General features: G+C 38.2%; 1 protein-coding gene across 1 annotated transcript; it reads left to right on the top strand.

Moving 5' to 3' along the window:
• Nucleotides 1-770: 770 nt before the first annotated feature.
• LOC115908412 (inter-alpha-trypsin inhibitor heavy chain H3-like) lies at nt 771-20554 on the top strand. The gene is made up of 21 exons (XM_030956955.1): nt 771-860; nt 4853-4876; nt 6004-6170; nt 7180-7284; nt 7708-7870; nt 8526-8636; nt 9103-9228; nt 9637-9753; nt 10511-10679; nt 11000-11125; nt 11374-11555; nt 12539-12724; nt 13030-13169; nt 13551-13719; nt 16130-16190; nt 17148-17198; nt 17571-17684; nt 18260-18464; nt 19558-19730; nt 20214-20325; nt 20425-20554. The coding sequence occupies exons 1-21, from the start codon at nt 771-773 to the stop codon at nt 20552-20554; spliced, it is 2721 nt and encodes a 906-aa protein (XP_030812815.1).
• Nucleotides 20555-23562: the final 3008 nt, after the last annotated feature.

The raw sequence follows: 23562 nt of genomic DNA, 5'->3' as shown, positions 1-23562 counted from the left end.
GCACCTGCAGTCGTAACACTGGCTGCAGGAAAACCAGAAAATAAAATGTTTTGTTATCACTGAGCATGTAACCCCCAGTCTTCGAAGTCTGTCTTTCATTAAGGGTGAAATGAACCAGCTAAAAAGTTTAAGAGAATTGACAGTGTCAAGGTAACAAACACAGGAAAATGCCCTGCAGCTGCAGGCTGGGCGCACGGTCAGCGTGCAAGATGCAAACCTGGGAGCTCGGACCTGGTTTCGGCCACCAAGATGAATAGGAACCCATGGAATGGGGAGTTTCTAGGCTAGACAGGATACGTGTCAAATAACGGTACCTAAATCGGGTACCTGAGTGATACAGAGGATTACAGGGGTGCTTTTGAAATGGAGCTTAAATGGCTTTCACAGACTGCAAGCTCTGTTATGGCTGCAGTAAATTTGAGCCAGGGAAAGCCTTTATGGAAGTATCAGAAAGATGACAGTTTTCATTTGGGAAAAAAAGTGGGTCTGGTGTGGAGATTAATCTCAGTTGCCAGTAGGAAAATGGCTGTGAATTTCTGTTTGGAGCTATTACATAGAAGAGACACTGCTGAAATATTCTGTAAATTCTTTAAGAGATTTTCTAACACTATTCTATAGATTATACTAATTCAAAATTCAGCACCTGATTTTTCCCAAATGTCTAATGCTTAATCCCACTTCTGTCATTGGGTTATTTATTAACACTGGGTAAACAAAGCTTTATATATTTATGCATATCGTTCCAATAGGAACCTCACTTTTTTTCCAAAATGGAAAATAATCTGTTGCTTTGTATTTTAGTATTGATTCCTACCTTTGCATCCTCAGACTTATTGCTAGCACATGTCAGCAGCATCGAGGTAAGTAATCAACAATGTGTGGGGTGTGGGTCTCCCGCTCCTCAGAGATTAATTTCTTGCAGTTTATTAGCATTTATCAGACTTCATACAATGCTGGCAGCTGGAGCTCTGTGTTCTCTGGTACCTCTGGACACGGGATAAAAGCTGGAACTCAGACTGATTGATCTCTAATCAGCCTCAGTTTTCAATCAGCTCTGAAGTTCTTCTCTCTCTCTTTTTAAAACATCTCTTTCCTCTGTTTTCCCTGTCATCACCATGTAATGGTGACATGTTTTAGTAAAATATTTAAATGTGTAAAGCAATCAGTGCTGCCAGAGAACTGACTTTGGCACCTGTTAAGGAATACAATGAAAAAGATGGCTCTAAGAAGCAGAAAACAGAGCTGTAGCATGGCATCAAGATAAATGCCCAGAGTCCAAATGACATGGTAGGATTTTTCTCAAAAGATTTCCATGTTAGCACAACCTGAGATACATCTCTCAAAGGAGCCATTCTGGTTTTGATTGGATCTCTGAGTAAGTGCTCCCTGATGTTTTGCCTAATTTTCTTTGGTTATCTTGCTGGCCACTACTCCTCACTTTGATAAATTATTTCTCTCTCTGTCAGTGGCTGTGCACTCTGAAAAGTTAGAGAGGGCAAATCTCTTTAGGGAGCATTCTGAGTTACTGGGTAGAACAGGACAAAACAATTTACAGTTGATTGCTGTTGATGAGGTTATGATCTTTGCCAAGACTTTTTCTTTGAAAATCAGGATAGTAACATGTCTAACTTCTAAAAGTCAACATGAGAGCTAATGCTGCAAATTTGAAATGCCAGGGATTCTTATTATTTAACCATCATGTAGCCCAGATATGATGTAGCTTTTTCCTTCTGATTACTGCAGTGTCTGGAGTTCTCTACATGTTTTACAATGCTAAAGCCTTTCTAAATGGAAAACTGCCAAAGCTCTGTGCAATGTTCCATCTATGCATGCAGAGCACTATGGAAAAGCCAGCTGATTCTCTCAGTTTTGTTCTGTACTTTATGCAAATGTGATTTGATTGAAATGGAAGAGATTGCTCTGTAGGGTGAAGGTCTCAGCACCCATCTGTGTCTTGGCCCCTTTGAGCAAGCAGTATCCAGTGCTGAAGCATGGCTGGAATTCTGGCTGTCTGGTGACCTTTAAGCTGTCAAAGCTGCTTTTAGAGCCACAGCTAGGTAGACACAATTGGCAGACCCAATTCTGCTGAAAATGGAACAAAAATCTGCATCAGAGTTCCCTGTGTGTGCTGGCACACTGTGTTCCTATGAGCTGCATTATGGGCTCTTCTCTGTGGCACCCAATTGGCATCACTTGGGGTGATGAATCTTCAGGGCTGCTGTAGATTCAGAGATAATTTTCATGCCTTGTTTTCCTATGTAGCATTTAGGGATATATGCAAATACCTCGTTCAGCACTTTGGATTCCCAGAGGTCACTTCAAGATAACTGTACAGTCTTTGCTGAGTCTTTTAGCTGTGCTGTGGTTTAGTTTCCCAAGCTGTACAATCAGGGTTTCTTTCAGCAAGTAGTGTAAGGGAGTCCTCTTTTCCCTCTCTGTTTTCTCGGGAGTTCAAATTTCTCTTTTACCTTCCAATTTCCATAGATTCTCTGCACTTCTTTTCTGCTCCCACAGTAAAACAGTATTAAACAAAAGAAGTTTATTGCTGTTGCACAACTGAAAAATAATAAAATTCTAATAATTGGTGCACCTGGCAAATATGTGAAAATAATACAGAAACATTTTATCAAGTAACAATTACCCAGGGTAGAGGATGTTAATTCTCATTTTTGTCTAGAATTGCACCATCATTTTGATTGGCACACTATTGCTTTTTGCCCACATAGCTCAGAATGACCTTGGTGTTAGTGATGGCTCAAGTTACACTCAAGTGAATAATTAAAAATGAAAAAACCCAGAACAAAATCACAGACTTAAAGTCACGTAATCCCCTCCCCTGTACAAACCAGGGTCAGCTAGAGCAGGTATCTGGATGATGTCCAGCTGGATTGAGTATCTTCATTAGAGATCAGCCCAAGTGAAAAGTGAGTAGTGCCTTTCACAGAGAGATTTTTCTGTAGTTTCAATGAAAATTGCAGAGTACCCCTCAAAATATTTACAAAATCAAAATAGAACTCTTTCAAAACTACTGTTGAAGCCATGATTCTGATAAAGAATGTGCACAACAGCAATTCTGTAAAACTGAAATGCAGGTACAGTATCTTTCAGTTTGGAAGCAGTAGTCAGAATTGCAGAATTTGTAGCTATACACATTTTTATAGGGTTTTTGGTTGGTTGGGGTTTTTTTGGTTTTGTTTTTGGTTTTTGGTTTTTTGGGGTGTGCATTTTGTATAAACTGTGTGGTAATTCCACTGTAAGGAAAAGTTTGTACCAAACAAACTGACATTTCACAGACTTCCAGCTTTTCATTTCCCAAGGTGCATACCTCAGTTTGTGTATTGTAAGGGGAAATAACAAGCTGTAATGACAGTATGGATATAGAAAAAATATTTCCAGTATTAGAAAGGTCAGATTTGATTTGGTGCACACTCTATACTGGCATTAAAGGAATCCATATATGCTTGTGAAAAGGAAAGATGGACATACAGAAATCATCTGGATGGCATTAACAGTTTGAAAGGTGAACCTAAAGAAATGCACACTGACATTTTTTGCCAGACTCTTATAGCAGAAGAGAAGCCTCCTCCCTCAAACCTTGCATTACCATAGATTTAATATAATGTCTTCAAAAGAATGCCAAAATAAACAAAAAAATAACCCTCTGTGTTTCAGTTTCCAGCTGGGAAAAGTACTGAAAGCCTTAAGTATACTTGAGATGTGTGTCTGATTTGTTGTGTCCTCACCCCTGCCTTTGATGGAGCAGGTAAACACAATTTCACAAAATGTGACCCCCAAGGCTCTTGGAGCCAGATGAGATAAGGTGTTTGCAGCTGAGCTGATGGGAATTGAGTTACACAAGCTGTTATTTTAACAGCACTCAGGAAGTTTGTTTAGTGCCTGTCTCTTTCAGAACAAAGTATGAGCCACTGTTGTACAGATTCTGATATTTGCCCCTAGTCTGGGAGCAAATATTGGAAAAAAGAACCCTCCATGTTTTAACTGCTTATTTTTCCTCCCCTCCATGCAGCTTTTTGTAGAGGCAGCCTCTCCTATCTAATCCTGCTGAATTACCTTCCTACCTGGTCATGTTAGGAGGAGAGGCTGGTGGGCTGAAATGGGAAAAATTTAGGAGTCTGAAAAAAATGTAAGGCTTCGTCTGAATGATAGTTTGGATTTGTGTGACAGGAAAAAAACTGTGCAAAGTGGGTTTTTACGCTTTGATACAACTCTTCTTTTTCTTCCAAAGGAAAATAAGTTTGAAAAGAAAACATGTACTGCAGGACTCAGATCTAGGAATTCTCAAGAAACAGATGTTACTATGAGGACAAGATATTTTGGTTTTACTTGAAGTCACCATACAGCCAACCCTTACTCAAGACCAATTAAACAGATTTTAGTGTGTTCTTTAGTCTTAATGACATTTAATTATAAATGGCACTGAGCATTTGAGCCTCTTTTCCTCTCATCCTCCCTCATATTTCAAAGGTACATGTGTATTTTTGGTTGGGAGAGGACACTTTTTTGTGTCACATGAGCAACATAAAGTAAGCAACATTCAAAGTTTAACTTACCTTTCAAAAACACAGTATTTAGGGTACACTAATATCAAATGAAAACCAAAACATTCACCAAAGCTGGGAATGCCTTAAGCAAAATAACTCCTACCTGCCTCACATCCCTTACTTGCTTTCCCCTCAAATTTACTTCGGTTTATTAATGAAGACCTTTCTCAAGCCTTCCTTCTCCTGGACTTCTTTTAACTTGTGACAACTACACAGATGCTAAGAGATTTATTTCTAAATGCAGCTTTCCTACCTAGTCATGATTTTTTCCCTTTTTTTTCTCTTTACAGAAGCAAAATGCTGATAATGACTTGGTGAGTAAGGTTTGGTTTTTTCTGGGCTACCAAGATTTTATAGTGACAAGAATATTCTTACTGTGTTCACAAAATGTTTCTGTGAGTCCAGTCTGAGCAAATGGATATTTCTGAGTCTGTGACAAGGAAAACAGCCCAGAGCTGCCTGTTTTAGGCAGTATGATTAACTAGACATTTGCTTTCCAAGCTCTAATGGAAGCTCCTGCACAAGAAAAGAGGATGAACAAATCATTTTTAATCTCATTGTATTTGAATAAATACCTAAGTTCTTTTGAAGTCACCTCCATATCTCTAACAGACTTTCATTCTATGTTTGTTTTGTTTTTACTTTTATGTTGCAGTTATTGCTAAGGAAGGCAAGAGACCTCATCTCTGGGGCTGATTCCTCTTGGCACCTGGATTCCCCTTCAGCAATGCTTAAATGCTTTGATTGTTTGGGGACCTTCTTAATTAATCAGCAGAAATCAGACCCATCATAAAAACTCCAAAGTTCCTTCCAGTGCTGGTTTTGCTACCAGAAGCAGACCTTGCTGTGGAGTTCCTAATGGGAACATCTGTTGTTCCCATGCTTTCACTTAGTATCCCGAAACCTTATACCTGAACATTCAAAGAAAATAAATATTGCCTTGCCCATTTCCTTGTTTAAAAAAGACTGAGGTCCAGCTGGGAGGAAGCTGAGAATAACATAAAACGGAATTTGGAGGTATTTGGGCTATTTTAAAACAAGAGGATTACTTACATCCCTGCTCTAGGAGTCATCCATTCCTCTGATAACTACAGTCACTAATACAGTGAGGCAGCAATAAAGAGTTGTGATCTTTGAATAACCATAAAAAGTCACTTAGTAGAGAAAAAACCTATTCCTGTAATGGCAGTATTTTTGGTGGTAGTATTTTGTTAAAGTCTATAGTTATGACTTGTGGAATAGCACCATCATGTCAGTGAAATAGACATACAAGGAAACACAGCTGTGCTCCAGTTCTTATATTAGGTCTTTCTTTCTTTTTGCTTTGGAGTGATCAATGTACTGCTGTGGTTTCTTTTTAAAAATATGATCACAACTGATTAATACACACAAGTGTAACAGCTAGTGCTCTTTTTGTCTTTTTTCTTTTCTCAATCTACAGGTTGTCAATGGGATGGAAATCTATAGCATGAAAATTGATAGTAAAGTGACTTCCCGCTTTGCACACAATGTCATCACCAGCCGAGCTGTCAATCGTGGAAATGTGTCCAAAGAAGTCTTCTTTGATGTTGAACTCCCTAAGACAGCCTTCATTACCAACTTCAGCATGTGTGTAATCTTTACAATATTGTTAAAAACGACCAAAAATCTGTGCTAATTCAACTGGGAGAAATGGAACCCGAGTGTTCATTTTTACTTTGCCATTTAAATAGATTTCTAAATACCTCCTGGGTAATTTTCTGGTACTATTAACTTAACATGCAAGATATGTGGAGAAAGGCAAACATTGGTACATCTGTAGAAAAGATGACTAATTTTCAATTATTTCTATTCATCATTATGAATAGAAGGGAACCTTAGGGAATGCAGGAACTTTCCTGCGGATTCATCCACCTTTTCAGAAATGCCTCTTACTTACTGTGGTATTATCAAACCAGGAAAGTTCCATTACTTCATTTCCCTGATGGCATTATAGCTTAATTTATCTCTTCATTTAAAAATCATATTTGAATGAAAGGCAGAAAGTAGAATTATTCTTTTACATTTGTACCTTTAGTTGCAATCATGTGCAGTTCTCCACCATGATGAGGTTTGGTTCAGTTAAGCACATCCATCTCTGCTAATCACACCATGCCTGCTTTATCTCCAGTGAAGAGGAGCAGTAGCTTTAGGACACAAACCCTCATAATGCATCTTAGAAATTTTTTGGTAGAATGAGGTGATGAGAAATGGCTGCTTAGTCCTCTAAGGAGCTCAAGGATGAAATGCTCCTCTGTAGATGATGGCATCTGGACAGGTGAGTCACATCCAGAGAATTGGTTTGCCATTAGACGAGATGAGATGGTGAAGCTGCTGAAGTGCAGGAATATGGCAGGTGTAAGTTGTGTTGCTGTAGCCCACTTTTGATCTAATTCAAAATAAAAATTTGTTTAGATTTTTTTATGATGCTGAGCACAGAGCTCTTCATTCCAGATGAATCCTCTGAGGAGCCTAGATTCAGTGAAAGGGCCCAAAATCTTGGTAATAGCAGGTCTCTGAAAGGTTATTAGCAAATAAATCAATAAAGGGAGAATTCCTGTTGTAACCTTCTACTGAGCTAGGACTTTTTCATCTGCAGGACAATTGATGGTGTCACCTATCCTGGAACTATAAAGGAAAAAGAAGCTGCAAAAAAGCAATATGAGAAGGCTGTTTCAAGAGGACAGACTGCTGGTCTTGTCAAGTAAGGATCATGTCTTGTGGCTTCCACATCATCACTCCATAGTAGACTGTGAGATTGGAAATGCTGTGTTCTGGCACTTTGCTGACATTAAGGGACAAAAGAACAATCATTAAGTTATAGTTATTGTAGCACAAATTGTAGGAAGGAAATACAGCCTCTGACTGCACAGGCACTGTCTGCGAATATGGAAAGCCTGTTCCTGCGACTTTCACTGTCTTTGTGGGACCTATTCCTGGGATTAAGCTCAGTGGGAAACTTGAATAAATTATACAGGTTGAGTATGATTTTGAGTATTGATTGATGATTTTTAGCAGTATATCAAAAATCCCATCCTTGTTTTACTTATTTTTGAAAATCATATACCACCAACAATAAATACCGTGAAAGAGGATAAAGATCTTTTTCCTATCCACTTAAATACAGAGCTTCAGGAAGAAAAACAGAAAAATTCACTGTCTCAGTCAACATTAAAGCAGCCAGTAAAGTCACTTTTGAACTCACATATGAGGAACTGCTGAAGCGACAGTTTGGAAAATATGAAATGTTCATCAAAGTAAAACCAAAGCAGCTTGTCAAAGATTTTGAGGTAAGTGGCAAACTGATCAAATTTGGCTGTAATTTAAGAGATGATGGAATTCTGCATATTTGTTGAAAGTGGAGTACCATGGTCATTCCCATTGGTTCACAGGTGAGCTAAAGGCCACGATATCATTTCTCACAAGTCCCATGGGGACCCCTCATGAGTTCGCTTTAATGCAGGCTTTTACTTGTAAACCTGACAAATTTGCTCATCTACTGAGCATTCCAAAAGAAATCCTCCATGAAAAACTGAAAAAGATATTGCAATGCCTTGGAGTAATTGTATATACCCTTATAGCATAAACTCCAGCTTTTTCACACCACTGTGAAACAACACCATCTTTAAATTCTGGAATACTGCAGCTTTTTGTGTCTGTCTGCCTTGATAGGATGCTACTGTCTAGCTTTCCAACAAGTCATATTTCTATTAAAGTTTACTTATTTCTAGCTTTTTTTAACTTCTGTGTTTGAAAAAGCCTCTTTGGCTGAAGATGTGTCTACATAAGTGTAGATTTGGACTGCTATTATGTATTACAAAAGTAAATTTCTTTATTTTTATGAAAATCCCTCTTTCACATCTGTACTGATGATCCTCCTGTAAATGGCTGAGTTGATGTATTGTGGTTTAATCAATGACAGTAAATTTTTAATTAATATTTCAGATTGAAGTAGATATCTTTGAGCCCCAGGGTATCACTGAGCTGGAAGCAGAAGGAACATTCATCACCAATGAGCTACAAAATACCATTAAAAAAACTTTTTCAGGAAAAAAGGTATATTGATTACTGCATTCCATCATTTACATATTATGGTTATAATTCTGAAATACTAATTTCAGTGCTAGCAATGGCAGCAAGAGGAAATCTGGATACCAGTAAGATTATCTCTTATAGAAAAATTGAATTACTAACAAGTAGTTTTCCCTTATATGGGAGTAGTAGAATTCCTAAAACATACAACAGCTTTATCAAAGGTGTTGCTCAGAGTGAAGAGCTGACCCAAGGCAGGTGGGGAAGAAATCATATGGAGAAAGCTGTGGATAGCAGCCTTCATGTGTCAGTTACCACCAATAAATTTCTAAGTACATATGGATATGTACAATCTAGTAGCTAACCCAATAAAACAGGTTATTCTTATGTCTGTGAAAATAAATATACCAGCTTTAAAAAAATGCAGATGTGTTCTGTAGAAGATTTTCAGCTATTAAGGGTCACATCTAAGGAAGGTTTTTCTTTTCAGGGCCATATATCTTTCAAGCCAACCCTTGACCAGCAGCGAAGGTGTCCAAGTTGCTCAGAGTCTGTCTTGGATGGGGATTTTACTGTAAGATATGATGTGAAGAGAACAACTCCAGATAATTTGCAGGTAAGTCTAACCTTAAAATTCTGAACTGTTAAACAGTTTAACTTGCGCAGTAAAGGTCAGGGAGCAGCGAGTGCCAGCTGTTTCCTAAGGCAGCTGAGTGGGAGCACTCAGTGGGGTCTTCAGGGTGGGATCCAAAACAGTGGAGTCCGTGGATAGGAACAGATATAGGTGTGACGCAGCTGGAGACAGGACGCTGTAGCTGTTCTGACACTGTAGCTCAGTGCCTAAAGGCCCAGTCTTGCACTTAAATGACACCCCTGGGCCCATGGACAGAGGTGAGACTGATTGGAGCCATTAAAACTTTTTAGGCCACTCAGAGGCTAGACGTTGAATGAGAGTAATATCTCCTTTATCTGTTTTACCTTTAAAATGTACCAAAATTTTTGCTGGTGGTGTTTTCCTTTTCAGATTGTCAATGGCTATTTTGTACACTTCTTTGCACCAACAAATCTTCCGAAGTTGTCCAAGAATATTATTTTTGTATTGGATACTAGTGGCTCAATGTCTGGAAGAGAAATAGCACAAGTGAGTTATTACATTACTATGGAGTTCCAGTGAAAGAGCTGGAACAGGGTGCTGGGAGGGAGATGGTGCTGGAAGGGATATGATGCCCTAGAGTGCACATGTGCTGCTCAAGCTGTTACAAAGTGGCTCAATGGCGTGACCTCCCTAATGCCCAGTGCCAGATGTACTAGTTTGCAGTGTTGCTGTAGAACAAAAATCTATACATTTAGCCTATATTTACTTAGAAATGTCATTAGTTCAAAACTCTAAATATCAACATTTCCAGAGAGTGCTGTCATATGCTTGACAGTTCCAAAAAATGAGCTGTGCATACCGATTATGTGCATTTTCTCTGTTCACTCTGTATCTGGGAAGCGGCAGCTCTTTTCAGAGTTATTACTAAGCTAATGTTCAGAATTTTCAGGCTTTGGTGCTGCATCAAAATATCCAGGGATGCTTGTTTATGAGCTTTTCCACTAACCTGTAGCTACCCATTTGCCATGCCAGCTTATCTCAGTGTAAGCAACCAACCATGACGGGAAAACGGATTTTCATCTCAGCTACAAAGATTTACCAGATGTTATTGCAGCTGACTTCCCTAGAGTTACTCTGAAATTGACACAGGGACTAGCAAGAACAGAACAAGCTCAGAATTTTTGCAATATATACTGTGTAGGAGTAAAAAATAGCCCAGTGCTGAGAGATTAATGATGTAAAATCTGTAAGCACATATTCTGTTAAATTTTGAATCATGTATTTAAATCTCTTTGCCTTACAGACAAAAGAAGCACTGCTAAAAATCCTAGATGACATTAAAGAAGATGACTTCTTCAATTTCATATTATTTGATAGTGAAATATCTACCTGGAAAGAAACATTAATCAAGGCCACTCCTGAGAATCTGGATGAAGCAAGGAAGTTTGTTCGGCAAATTTCTGCTCAAGGCCGTAAGTACTTGATGGGCCTTGCCAATAGGTCATTGTGTAAGTTAATTTATTGATTGATTCTGTGAACACAATGCTACAAAGTTTGTTGGGGTTTAATATTGCTGATGAGGCACTCCTGAAGTTCAGTTTTACTCAGAAAATGATGTCTATTTCTCTTTATGTTTCCAAAGTCCAGGTACTTTTCTATCTAGACATCCCCCTGCTTGTAAATCCAAATCTTTCATTTTCTTACTGTAATGAAATCTCTTCAGGCCCCAATGAAAAATGGACCTTTATTTTGACAGCCCTTGCTGAACCCAAATTTCTTTTTTAACTCATAGTGACAAATTTACATGGTGGTTTGATGAGAGGAATTGATATTCTGAATGCTGCTCATGAAGAAAACCTTGTGCCCAAGAGAAGCGCTTCTATAATTATCATGTTAACAGATGGTCAGCCAAATGTAGGTATGTTTGTGTTGGATGGAATAATAAAGATAGTTCATTAACTAACAAAAAATTGCTAGTTAAAAATGGCCTTCATCTTTGACTTCTGGATATTTTCATTATTTGAACGCTACTATACCAGCATCATAGTACTTAATCAAGCTTTTGGTAATGTCTCCTAAGAAACCTGAACATGCCGAGTCACATTTGCTTTTGTGATCATTTTATCTATTTTGAAAACAACTCAAACATTTCCTGGTTTGATGCAGGTGTATCAAATACTCAGGAGATTGAGAAAGCAGTGAAGAAAGCCATTGATGGCAGATACACCTTATACAATCTTGGCTTTGGCAGTGGTGTTGACTACGGCTTCTTGGAGAGGATGGCACTGGAGAATAAAGGACTGGCCCGTCGGATTTACCCTGACTCTGACACAGCTTTGCAGCTTCAGGTGAAGTAATTACCATGTACATGAGGTCAGAGGTACATTGGGTCAGATAACTATTCATGTTCTTATTTTCAAATAATCAAAATCCCAGCGTGTAATCTGATACCGAGATGCTCCAGAGACTGCTGTGATCAGAGTATTGGAATCATAGAATAGCTTGAGTTGGAAGGGACCTTTCGTTGCATTTAATTTTCCCCTTCCCTTATATAAGCAGGAAGTGCAGGGACAGTAAAAGGGACATGCTGTGGGCTATGGCAGGGAGTTTAAAAGTTGGGATAGGGTGACACAACTCACAGTTCTGAAGGACACTCTGGTGGAATTGCTGCAGTCATTGTATGTCCTGTTCCTCTCAGATCATGTGGTTAATGTCATGTCAAGAGACAAGAAGAATAACAATCATAAAGCTCTAGATATTCATTCTTAAGAAACTCACTGCAAGCAGGTGTATCTTACCACACTCCTGAGGCATTTTAGAATTGTATAAGACATGAAAACTGGTATAGGCCATACAGGGTTTTCTTTTTTTACTTCTCATATTCCAGTAGCAGCCATTCAAAGAATTCACCAAATAATTAGATATTAGATTTCATTGCAAGCTCTGATAAAATCAAATACCCAGTCTCCTTTGATTATGTTGCCATGTCAGTCTCTGCAGAGAAGAGGTGTAGGAAATTATCAAATAAGGGGAGGGTTGGTGTCCCTCTTGATTTATATTGATGGAACTCATCATCCACAGCACATTGTTCTCAAATATTCTTCCTTTCTCTTAGCAAGACTGAAGAGTTTGTATGTCCTTTCTCATTTCCATTATTGGTAGATTTCTAGGCCTCACACTCGAGATTTAACTAAATATCTAAATATTTCTTATAAAATACACTTTTATTTTTCATTGCTGAAATAGCAGGATGTTTCTGGTTACAGATCCACCCATGAACTAAAGAAACAATGATAGTTAAATGTTTTCTTTTTTTCTTTTAATCCTACAGGGGTTTTATGATGAGGTGTCAAATCCCATGCTCATAGATGTGGAGTTAAACTACCCAGAAAATGAAATATCAGACCTAACTACTAACAGCTTCAAGCATTTCTATGATGGGTCTGAGATTGTGGTGGCTGGGCGCTTTGTAGACAGCAACCAAAACCATTTGTCTGTAGATGTAAGAGCTGAAGGTGTAAGTATGGATTTCTTTGACTTATGTAAGCTGCCCAAAATCTCTGAATGCTTCTTTTGCCTCCATTGTGATGAACAAAAATGCCATGTGAATGTGGAATATTGGGTTATGTTCTGTACTGTACATCTCTAAAATTTCCAGAAACCATGGGACAAAATTCCTCATACAACACTGGCAATTTTCTGGTGTAGAACCAGACTGGCTTTCAATTTCACAAGATTTTCAGGTGTGAAGGTCTTAGTTTTCGGGAAGTTCTGTCAGTCCCTGGCTACTTGTGATGCAGAGAACATTTTTACTCCCAACAGGCTCAGGACGCCCTGTCGTACACTACACAGCAAGGAGCTGAGCAGACAGCTCAGGCTTTCCAAGAACAACAATACATATTTGGAGAGTACATTGAAAGGCTCTGGGCTTATCTTACCATTGAACAACTCTTGGAAAAACGGTAATTATACCTGGAATAATACCTTAGCTCTGAACCCCTTACAGCCTCTGAGTCCTGCAGTTTCTAGGATGTGAAACTGACATTCACAACCCACTGAGCTGCCAATGGAAAATCATGAAAATCAGTGAGGGAAATCCACCACCCTGTTCTCCTCCCTAGCCTCAGTATTCACATTTCAGGTTGCAAATGAAACAATTTTAAATTATTGCAAGTATAAAGCACAATTTTGCCTTTCTCTTGGACAGCCAGTAGAATCAGAAGTGCTCTTAAGCTGTAACAGTTATATCTTATTGATAAACTACCTGCAGAGAAATTACTCTTTAAAATATGTGGTGAGTGATTCAGCAATCACTGATGCTGGGAGTCTCTTTCTGTATTCAGCATCACAGCCACAGGAGAAGAAAAGGAAAACCTTACAGCTCAAGCCCTGGCTCTCTCACTAAGGTACAAGTTTGTAACACCACTGACATCCATGGTGGTAACAAAACCAGAAGAAAATGAAGAGGGGATTGCTGATAAACCCACTGAAGGTATAGACATCTTCACAATTGTACTGTATCTGAGAAGCTAAGTGTTCCTTTGATGTCACCCTAAAGAAAGGCTTTCATGTGGGCACAGTTTTAAATATGTATCTGCAAAATCTACTTTCCAAGCCAGGCATGTGTGTGATTTATGCAAAATTACTCCTCATTGTAAAGCTTATTTCCATCAAACTATCCTTCATTACTAAATCATATGGGCAAAGCACTATAAATTTAAAATAAATGTATTTTAAACTAAATAGAAAAACTATTACAGAAAAAGACCCTGAAAACCAAGAAGCATTTCTAATCTAATAATCCAGCTATATTCAGATGACTTACTATCACTTCCTCCTTTATTTTTCTACATACTTCAGCCTAGGGATAGATGTAGTAACCTCTTTCCACATAAAAAGGGAAAATTTGCATGAGCTCTTCCTCAGGCAGGATATATCAGGTTGTAAAAAGATTGAGATTACTTATGTAAAACACAATAGTCATATATATATTGCAGAAAGAGAAGCAATTATATTGAACACACTATTTGTTTTCAACTCCTCTGATACTTTAGCTAATTATGAACTCCTTGCTCAGTGAAATATTCTTTTTTCCTACAGTTCAGCCTCTCTGTTTAACCCCTGTGTAACAAATACTCTGTTCCTCCTTGCTCTTTGGCCAAGCAAAGCAGTGCTCTGTGCTCAGTGTGCCCCCCAGCCATCCTAACCTCATCTCATTGTATTGTTTGAGCCACCCTCATCCCACAGGTCTGACAGAGGCTTTGCAGTATCTTCTATCAGCATCCTTTATTTTTTCTCCAATTTTTTGTTTAGAGCCCCTGAAAGTTCCTTGGAAGCTCTGTGTGGGCTCTCTGCTGCCTTCTAAATGAAAAAATTTCTAATCTCCTGATTTTGGAATAGGAACTTAAGGCATTTTAGCATAACAGAGATACTGGAGATTGGTGAGGTATTTTCAGCTGCAGTAAGTCCTGAAACCAGTAAATTGCTAAGTGCCCTTCAACTCTGAATCATTCTTCAGGCATTCTGCTGATAAATTTTTGCATTATTTTTCATGACTCCTATAATGGAATACTGACATAAAACCCCTTCATGATTAATTTAACATTCAAGTCACTACACAACATAATGACTTTAAAGTTTGCAGCTGGTCTGCATTACATGGAAATCCCCAAACATCTGACAGAACTGTCATCCACTCAGTCATCTTCAGTTCTTTGCTTTCCCTTTCCAGGTATTTGTAGTATAAAAGCTCTTTTCTGAACCTCTTTCAAAGGAAATCCTCTCTGTATATAGATAGTATAGAGCAGTAATAGAAGAAAATACTTAAAGCTCTGACCCTGTGTAAGAAAAAACCCGAATTTTACTCACCCAGAAGTCTCAATTCACAAATCAATGTACTGAATCATCCAGTCAGTATTAACAGAATAATCCAAATGCCTGGAAAACCACAAAATAATAAAACCAGTAAGGAACACTTTGCAATATAGGTACAGCACAACAATAAAACAGTTCCAAATAGAGCTCTTGTCCCATACATAATAATTGCAGTTCTGCTGCTCCACATAACAGCTTTTTATTTTCTTTACATTTCTGTTTGATCTACAAATACTGAGTTTTATCACTCGGGAAAATGGCGTTACAAAATACTAAAGATAGCTGGTTGAGTTTTCAAACAGTTAATTTTTTTACAATGTTTTATTAGGGTCATAATCCTTCCTGTTTAATTGTATAACTGAAATGGTAAATTTCTCTTTTTCTTCCTTTTACTTCTTACCTGCCCATGGTAACAGCTGAAGGTATGTAAATTTTTATTAAATTTACTTAATAGTTTTAATAGAGATGGATTTTATACACTAGTTATTGATCTAGGATGCAATATTTTCATAACATTCAAGAGGAATTAATCAAGATCATGTTATGAATAGATATACAACTTTTCAGATGGGCAGTTTGTAAATAGTGGTTTCAGTGCAGTTCCTGTCTCTGATGGTTGCAGCATCCCACCACCCAGAATTCAGGCCCAGTACAAGTCAGCTGCTCTCCAGGGCTGCCACCAGGGCCTTCCAGGTACCTGTGTGTAGCAATCTTATACAGAGATATCTTCATCCATGCCATGATTGCCATTTCTAAAGCACAGAGACATCCTGACGGAATTTCAGATGTAAAAAGAGCAGAAGAATAGACAAATGTGGAACCAGGCAAGCAATTCTTCCTTCCCATAGGTGCAGTTTAGAAGAAGGTGGCACAGAGGGATCAGAGAACAGCAGGTTGTCCCAATCCCAAAGACAGCAAACCCCAGGCTCTTGGAGAAATTACATTTGTGCTGAAAAGCAGGATGTGCTTTCAAGCCCCTTCAAGACTGTTGCTTTGTAGCACTGTTAAAGAAACTGTTTTGACTAAATTTTTAATTTGTTAAATTTAGAAATTTATACATAATTACAAGATTTTTGGGTCGGTTTTGGAAGGAGGAAGGAATGAAGTGGGTGAGATTGAGTTTTGTTCTTTGTAGCCTCTAAAATAACATTTTGTTTCATTCAAACAGGGATGTTCACAGGTCCTTTGATGGGTAAGTAATTTAATTTGCTTTTCAGAATGGAGCAGAATCTGTCAACTGAAATTACCAGAGGCAGAGATGCCTTTTCTGGCAGTACAACTGGACGAATAGTACCAAATTGTGCTCACTGCTGAAAAGACACTTAAAGGTTGAACAATAGGAGGTGACAGAACTTCAGCTAAATAGTTAGAAGGAGTAAATACCAGTTCATAAACCACCATTTTTTCCTGAAAGCTGTTTCCTGAGAACAGAGAATGGACTTCACTTTGCATTTCCTTTGGAATTATATAAAGAAAGGGACTCTGATGTCAGCATCTCTGGCTAAATTAAAGTGTTCAGTCACTTGTGCAAAAAGCATCTGTTTTATTCAAGAGACAGCAAATGATCTACCAAATTGCTGGCTGGGCAATCCTGGAAATGGGAGAGTTAAAGTTATGCTTTTCCTCTGGATATTAGTGCCAGTCTCTGTCTAGTTTTTTCAAGTCTTCACTGAAAAGACTTAAACTAATTCTGGGAAAAAAAAGTAAAACAAACAAACAAAACCAAACCAAATGTCAAAAAGTCAGAAGTTTTCAATGGATGATGTTGCATTTCCTTGCTGATAGCTTAATCCTCAAGTCTGAAATATTTGTATCCTACAGATATGTTGCTTGGGCTATATGGAAACCCTCAGAGCAATTTAGACTACAAGTGAAATCTGTGTCTCCCCTAAAGATTTTTTTGATTCAAAAGTAGCACACAAACTGTCATTCCATAGATGACATGCTTTAAAAACTAGGATGTAATTACTGATTTACCTAGCATATTAACTCCCTGACATCTTCATAGGCCATGCAATTTTCCATTTTGGTGTGAGTTTTTCTAACAACTTTCTTTCCTTCTGCAGCTTCACCACTCTATCACACATATGCATCACCACCCACATGGTATACCAGCGGTGAGTAGTTGGAGTAGTGTCTGTCTAGGAGAACAGAAGAGGGTATTTAAGGCTAAATTACACAATTCTTATGAATATTTTCAATATTTCCCTTCCATAACAGCAGCCATTTTTTAATTTTTAAGGGGCAAGTATTTTAATTTACTCTTTAAACATCTCTTAGTGTCTTCTAAAGATCAAGTAATTGAAATGATATGTGGTCATTTTCTCAGTCCTCATTACCATCAGTAATTTTTGTGTTGATAACTGCCTGTTTACTATTAAATAATTTATATTTAGTTATTAAATTTAAATATTAAGCAATATTAAATGCTCATGTGGAGCTTTGACTCTGTGTATCACTATACAGACATCAGTTATTTGCCTTTACAGTTGATGGAGATCCACACTTCATTATATCAGTGCCACAAAAAAAAGATGCCATTTGTTTCAATATCAATGAAAAGCCTGGCATGATCTTAAATTTGATAAATGACCCAGTTACAGGTGAGTTTTAAACTTTATTTTTCTTTTAATACAGAATACTTCTAACAAAATGTGTTTAAAGGCTATTTCTCTCTTTATAATGCATAAGCTTTTTTTCCTAGCAAAGCTAGCAGGAGGTCCTGTAGCTATGATAGTTTACCATTACCATGACTGTTTTCACTTCTTGTAGCAAAATGGACTTTTAAACTCACTTTAAAAACCACTGTGAGAGTTGAGAGTAGTAATTTGTCTCAGTGAGTTGTAGTAGAAGCAATAAAATAATCCTTAGGTCACCAGTTTGTGGAATATCTGGTAAAGAGAGACTGATGTCAGTCAGACTCTGTACCCATCACAGAATCTCTGTCTTTGGGAAAAACTGAACTTTTCTCAACAAAATGATTGTTGACTTTGTGGAAATTCACAGAACAACACCCAGAACATTATTTGGCTTTGGTACAAATATTCACAAATAATTATGATCTATATTTCAACTCATATTTCATTTCTTAAGTTGTTGCTAAATTTTGAAGACACTCCTTGACATCAATTGATCAGCTTCTGTCTATAAAACAATATTTGTTTTATTTCTGTATTAGGCATCACAGTCAATGGAGAACTTATTGGTGATAAGAGAGCAAATAGTGATGCAAAGATCCAAAACTCATATTTTGGAAAACTTGGTATTGCAAATAAGCACCTGGACGTAAAGCTGACAGTAACTCCTGAGAGGATCACAATTGAGAATGGTGATGAAAAAACTGGTTTCACCTGGCTGGACTCAGCCACCTTGCAACAAGCAGGGTAAGACTTACACAAAGGGTATCAGGCTCTTGTATTACTTTCTACTCTTCTTAAAATATGTTAAATGTTGATCAATAATAAACTTCAAAGATTTGTGTGGGAATCTACAAAAGCAATTGATTCAAGCCTTGCTGGATTCTGCTCTCTACTTTGTTATGTAATTGCTGAATTATTCACAAATTTCTCTGCTTGAAATAAGTAAATGAAGACTTTTCCCTGATCTTCTATTGCTCTGACTAAGGTGAAACTAGATTTGGTATTGTGCTTTGTACAGCAGTGTCTTGCAAATACTTAAGGAGTAATTTCAGATATAGTGTGTAATCTTTCAAAGGCATAATAATGTTCAAAAAGCAAATCTCCATTTTAAAAATTGAACTTGTGGCAGTCACAGGATTGGTATATTTTTTCTTGTCAGCAGGTATATTTCTCGTGGGATCTATTACAGAATCATTTATACCTGTGCAAAAGGTTTATAAAAGGAACAGGCAACATTTTCTCCTCTTCCTCCTTTCCATTTCACTGTGTAGAATAAAATCCCTGCCTTCTCAAGGCCCAGCAGCGCAGCAGAAAGAGCAAATTCTCATTCATATACATGATTTTTTTATTGTGATAAACACATGGATGATATCACTGACACAATCAGAAGCAAATGTTCTCTATCCTAGCACTAAAATAGGCAGTTTGGGAGTTGAATTCTCTGAAAGACGAAAGGAAAAAGTGTCATATAGCATTCAGGCAAAGAATTGATGGTTTAATCATAGAATTTGTATCACTGAGCATCAGGTGCTGTATCTACATATCACCAACCTATCTGTAACCAATTTCACTGTTAAGGGACAGGTTTTGCTAAAAACATCTTACTGAAAAGTTTAAAGACCAGGTAGCCTTTTCCAGTGTCATTTAATATGATTCTGTGACTGTCTGTGAACACACAGAGAGACTCCATGGACCAAACTAGGCAGCAAACCCTCTCTCTTAAAAAGCCCTGAGCAGTTTATAAAGCTGCATTTGTTTTTTCTTTTCACATTTCTTTCTGTTGCTGTTAACTCTGGTAAACACAATGTTCTAAGTCATGTTTTTCTTTTTTCCTCAGTTTAACTTTGATAATTAACAGGAAAAAAAATCTGGTGCTCTCAATGGGCAGTGGTGCCTCATTTGTTGTTGTTTTGCACCAAGTGTGGAAGAAACATCCTCTCCACCAAGATTTCCTGGGACTGTATACATTGAAAAGTGATAAATTGTCTGAACAGACCCATGGATTATTAGGTATGACTTTGTTTAGTGTTTCCCTGCTGGTCTTTCCTCATGAGGGTACATAATTTATAGACAGAATATTGTACTTGTGCTGAGAATAATCACATCCAGAAATTTCAGAGATCAACAAATAGATTATTTGATTATTTAAAAGCTGAAGACTTGGAAAATATGTATTAAATTCAACAGAATAGACAACACACCAAGTGATGGTATTTTGAAGGATACCTAGAAAAGGCTGCAATTTTTCTGTGCAGTCAGAAACTGGAGCTTACATGCAGATGATGTGGATACAATTCTGGTTTATAAACAGAAAATAATACCAATAATACCTCAGGCATATGTTCAGCCTTACCTGAAACTTGGTGTTTGCTTATCCAATCCAAACTCTGAAGGGACATGGAAACCAGCACAGGAATGTAGAAATTCTGGGATTTCTGTTTGGTTTGCTTCTGTTTTTATGCCTGAAATGGTAATTTTAGCTTCTCTTTTTAGGACAGTTTTTCCAGCCCATTGACTTCACTATACTTGAAATTCATCCTGGCTCTGATCCCAAGAAACCAGATGCCACAATGATTGTTAAGAACAATGAACTGACAGTAACAAGGTACAAAATAATGGAGTCCTTAGCAAAGACTTAATGCAAGATTTCTTGTCCAGGTGCAGTTCCTACCTCAGTACTCCATGGCTGTGTTTTCCCTTTCAGGGGCTGGCAGAAGGATTACAGAAGAGATCCTACACATGGAGTTGATATTCCTTGCTGGTTTGTCCATGACAATGGAGCTGGGCTGATAGATGGTGTTCACACGGATTATATTGTTTCCAGTCTCTTCTAAGCAACTTCCTCCAAATGCACAGGCAGACAATATTTGTCTGAAAGAACAGTATTTTCAATGTGTAAGATCTATTCAAAGCATATAAGTATACATATTTAGCAAGGACAAGGTTTGATGGATTCTCATAAAGAGTTTTACTGTGTGTTTGATCCAATCTGAAGGGCAAGATCCCTCATCCTCTGAAGTGACCTCCTTATTAGGTTTAAAATTCTGACTTAAAATGTTACTTTGTTACATAACAGAAACCCTCTACCCAATTTTTAATAAATAATTGAGTGACAGGAGTGATTAAATAAAAGTATCAGTACTCAGTGTCTAGTTCTGTTATTCTGACAGCTCAGTGTTCTCATGCCAATTTCACAAAGGCCAGGGTGCCAGATGCATTTTGAAATTGAGCACAAGAGGACATCTGACAGCCCAGCCCAGATTTTGGGATAATCTCATGGTATTTGGAACCACCTGAGCTCTTGACTCTGCAGAGCTGAGGGCTGCTGCCAGCACAGGAGGTGACTGTTGGCATCCAGGAATTCTGTATTTTAGCTTTTTATTTTGAGCCTATCTTTCGAATGTCTCAATCTTTATAAATTAATGAAACATCAAGGTTGCAAGCAGCACTCACATTTGAGTAAGGATAGTTCTTTTGGACTGTATCTTTCTTGAGGAAGACCCTTCTTTCTATTCCCATAAAAGAATTTATGAACACATTCAGGGCAAGTGCCCCATTTATTTATATATTCATTTTTTACTGCAAGAAATTGCAAGCTCTTACTTCTAAAGCAAAAAACCCACCCAACCAAAAACATGTTCTCTCCCTCCCATATTTCTTATTTACTTCAAGATTTCTTTTAATCAAATCAGCCACAAAAAGGCAGTTCTGGTCTCATATGGCAAAGCAGAAAATTCCCCAACAGTAGTAGGACAAAGAAAGCCATTGTGTGGAAAACTAGAATGTGGAACACAGAGAAAAGAGGAGTGTAGTGGGAGAAAGAGGTGACAGATGTGATAGGTCAAATTGAAAGAACAAGGGTAGAGGTGAATAAAAATGCAGCAGAAAATTCAAAGAGGAAAAAAATGGAGGAAAGATATACTTACTGCTAAATTGATGGGAGATACAGGCCTTTTTGAGGAGCAAAATCCTTTACTGAAAGCAGCAGTTTTGTAGAAGAAAATAAATAGGAGAGGGTAGAGGGTGTCACAGTGGCTGCAGATCTTTGCCTGCTAAATCCAGACAGAAATGGTGAAAGAAAACAGGTAATTTCTACAGAAGGTAATCAGTGACTGGAAAACAAGGAAGGCAGGGGGAGCAAAAGGAAGGAGTGAGAGAAGACCAGAACATTGAAACTAGTAAGTTTAAGTTTACATGGTTCTAAATTTTTATTGTAAGAGAATTAAGTGGATGGAATAGAATGAAATAAAGAAATGATCCATTTTGGATCCTGAGACAGGAGCTATGGCACTGTCCATGGGGCTGGTCCTGTGCTCCCTTGCTCCATTAACACCATAAAGCAGAGCAGTGGACAGCAGACCTTGACCTACCTGGTTGGCAGAGTTTGGGCACAAGGCAATACTGGCCAGCCAGAACTTTCCTGTTTGATTTATTGGGATGAGGCAAATCTCTGGAGCTGGCAGGAGTCTTGTCTGTGACTGATTTGGGAGCCACGAGTTGCTCTCAGTTCTGCTTTTGCATGGCTCCTGTTCAATAAGCACTCAGAGATTCCTGCAAGGCAGGAGGTAGCAGCAAATGTACCTAAAGGTAACAGGGCAGAGAGAAGCAGCAGACAGATGCTCACAGTCAGATAAGATATTTACTCCTCCTGCTGATGGCTGCTGGTTAAAAAGAGAAGTGTGAGGCCATATCTTGTGAGATATGCATAATTTGTTACATATACGCTGACACTATTTTGTATTGGAATTAGAAATTACAAAATGCCAAATATTCATTACTGCATCTGCCTTCAACTTCTGAGCAAGGGAAGGGAACACAGGAAGTCAGAAACCCACCAGAACTCACTTCGGGGCTTGGAAAGCGCAGGAGGAGAGTGACTAAGCAACAAATTAAGAAAAAATTCAAGTGAAAAGTGGAATGGCACCTACTTACAGAATGGAAAGCACAGTGCAGAGGGCAAGCAGCACTATGTGGATTGAGTAGCTGCTGCAACCAGGCACACCAGCTACTTTGGGTTGCTGCAGAAAGCACAGAAACCTCTGTCAGCACAACTTGTCTATTCAAAGTCAGATAAAATCTTTGAACAATATGAGGAGTTTCTATTGTACCTTAATGAATTCCCTGGCCCAGAGCTTCTTTGCAGCAAGGGAGAACTGCATTAGCAGGGCAGCAGCTGCCTGGGAGAGCTCAGGCACTGCAGTGTGAGTACAGCTCTCAAGCATGGCCTGTGCCAGATGAAGCCTCACTTAAAGCAGAGGGTCCCAGGTGAAGGTTGCCCCAGCCATGAGCCACTGCTCCCTGCTCAGTGCTGTTTGTATCCCTGCTGCTGGCAGGAGGTGACACACAGACACCCTACAACTGAAAGCAGGGAATATTTAGTTTGCAGCAACTCTGCTGATGTAACCCTGGATCAACAGCTTGTGATTCAAATCCCAAATTCATCTATAATGGAATCAGATTGGGAAGCCTGTTTTTGATGCAGTGAAGTGAGCAATCTGGTAATTCCAGTTTCCAAATTCCACAGTTTGTCATGTAATTTGTGCAGCAAAATCAGCACCTTGAAAGTACAAGCAATTCACACAAACATATCTTGGCATCGTGTCTGCACAGTTCTTTCAAAAAACAGGCTTCTAATTACACAGTTTGTTTTAGCTTATTGACTTTGGCAAGAAATGGTTTCTCTTTTAGTATGTTGCTTTAAAATAAAAAGGTTTTTCCAGTTATTTATTATTGGCATGATACGAAGAAACTTCTGTTAAACTGCCTATAATGCTGGCATAATTATGGGTTCAAAGATACAAAGGAACTGAAATTCTAAACCAAAATCATTTTGGAATTAAAA

This window comes from Camarhynchus parvulus, chromosome 12 (assembly GCF_901933205.1).
Source record: "Camarhynchus parvulus chromosome 12, STF_HiC, whole genome shotgun sequence".
NCBI classification, from domain to species: domain Eukaryota; kingdom Metazoa; phylum Chordata; class Aves; order Passeriformes; family Thraupidae; genus Camarhynchus; species Camarhynchus parvulus.
The sequence above is the reverse complement of the archived record's forward strand: the minus strand, read 5'-3'. Positions and strand labels throughout refer to the sequence as shown.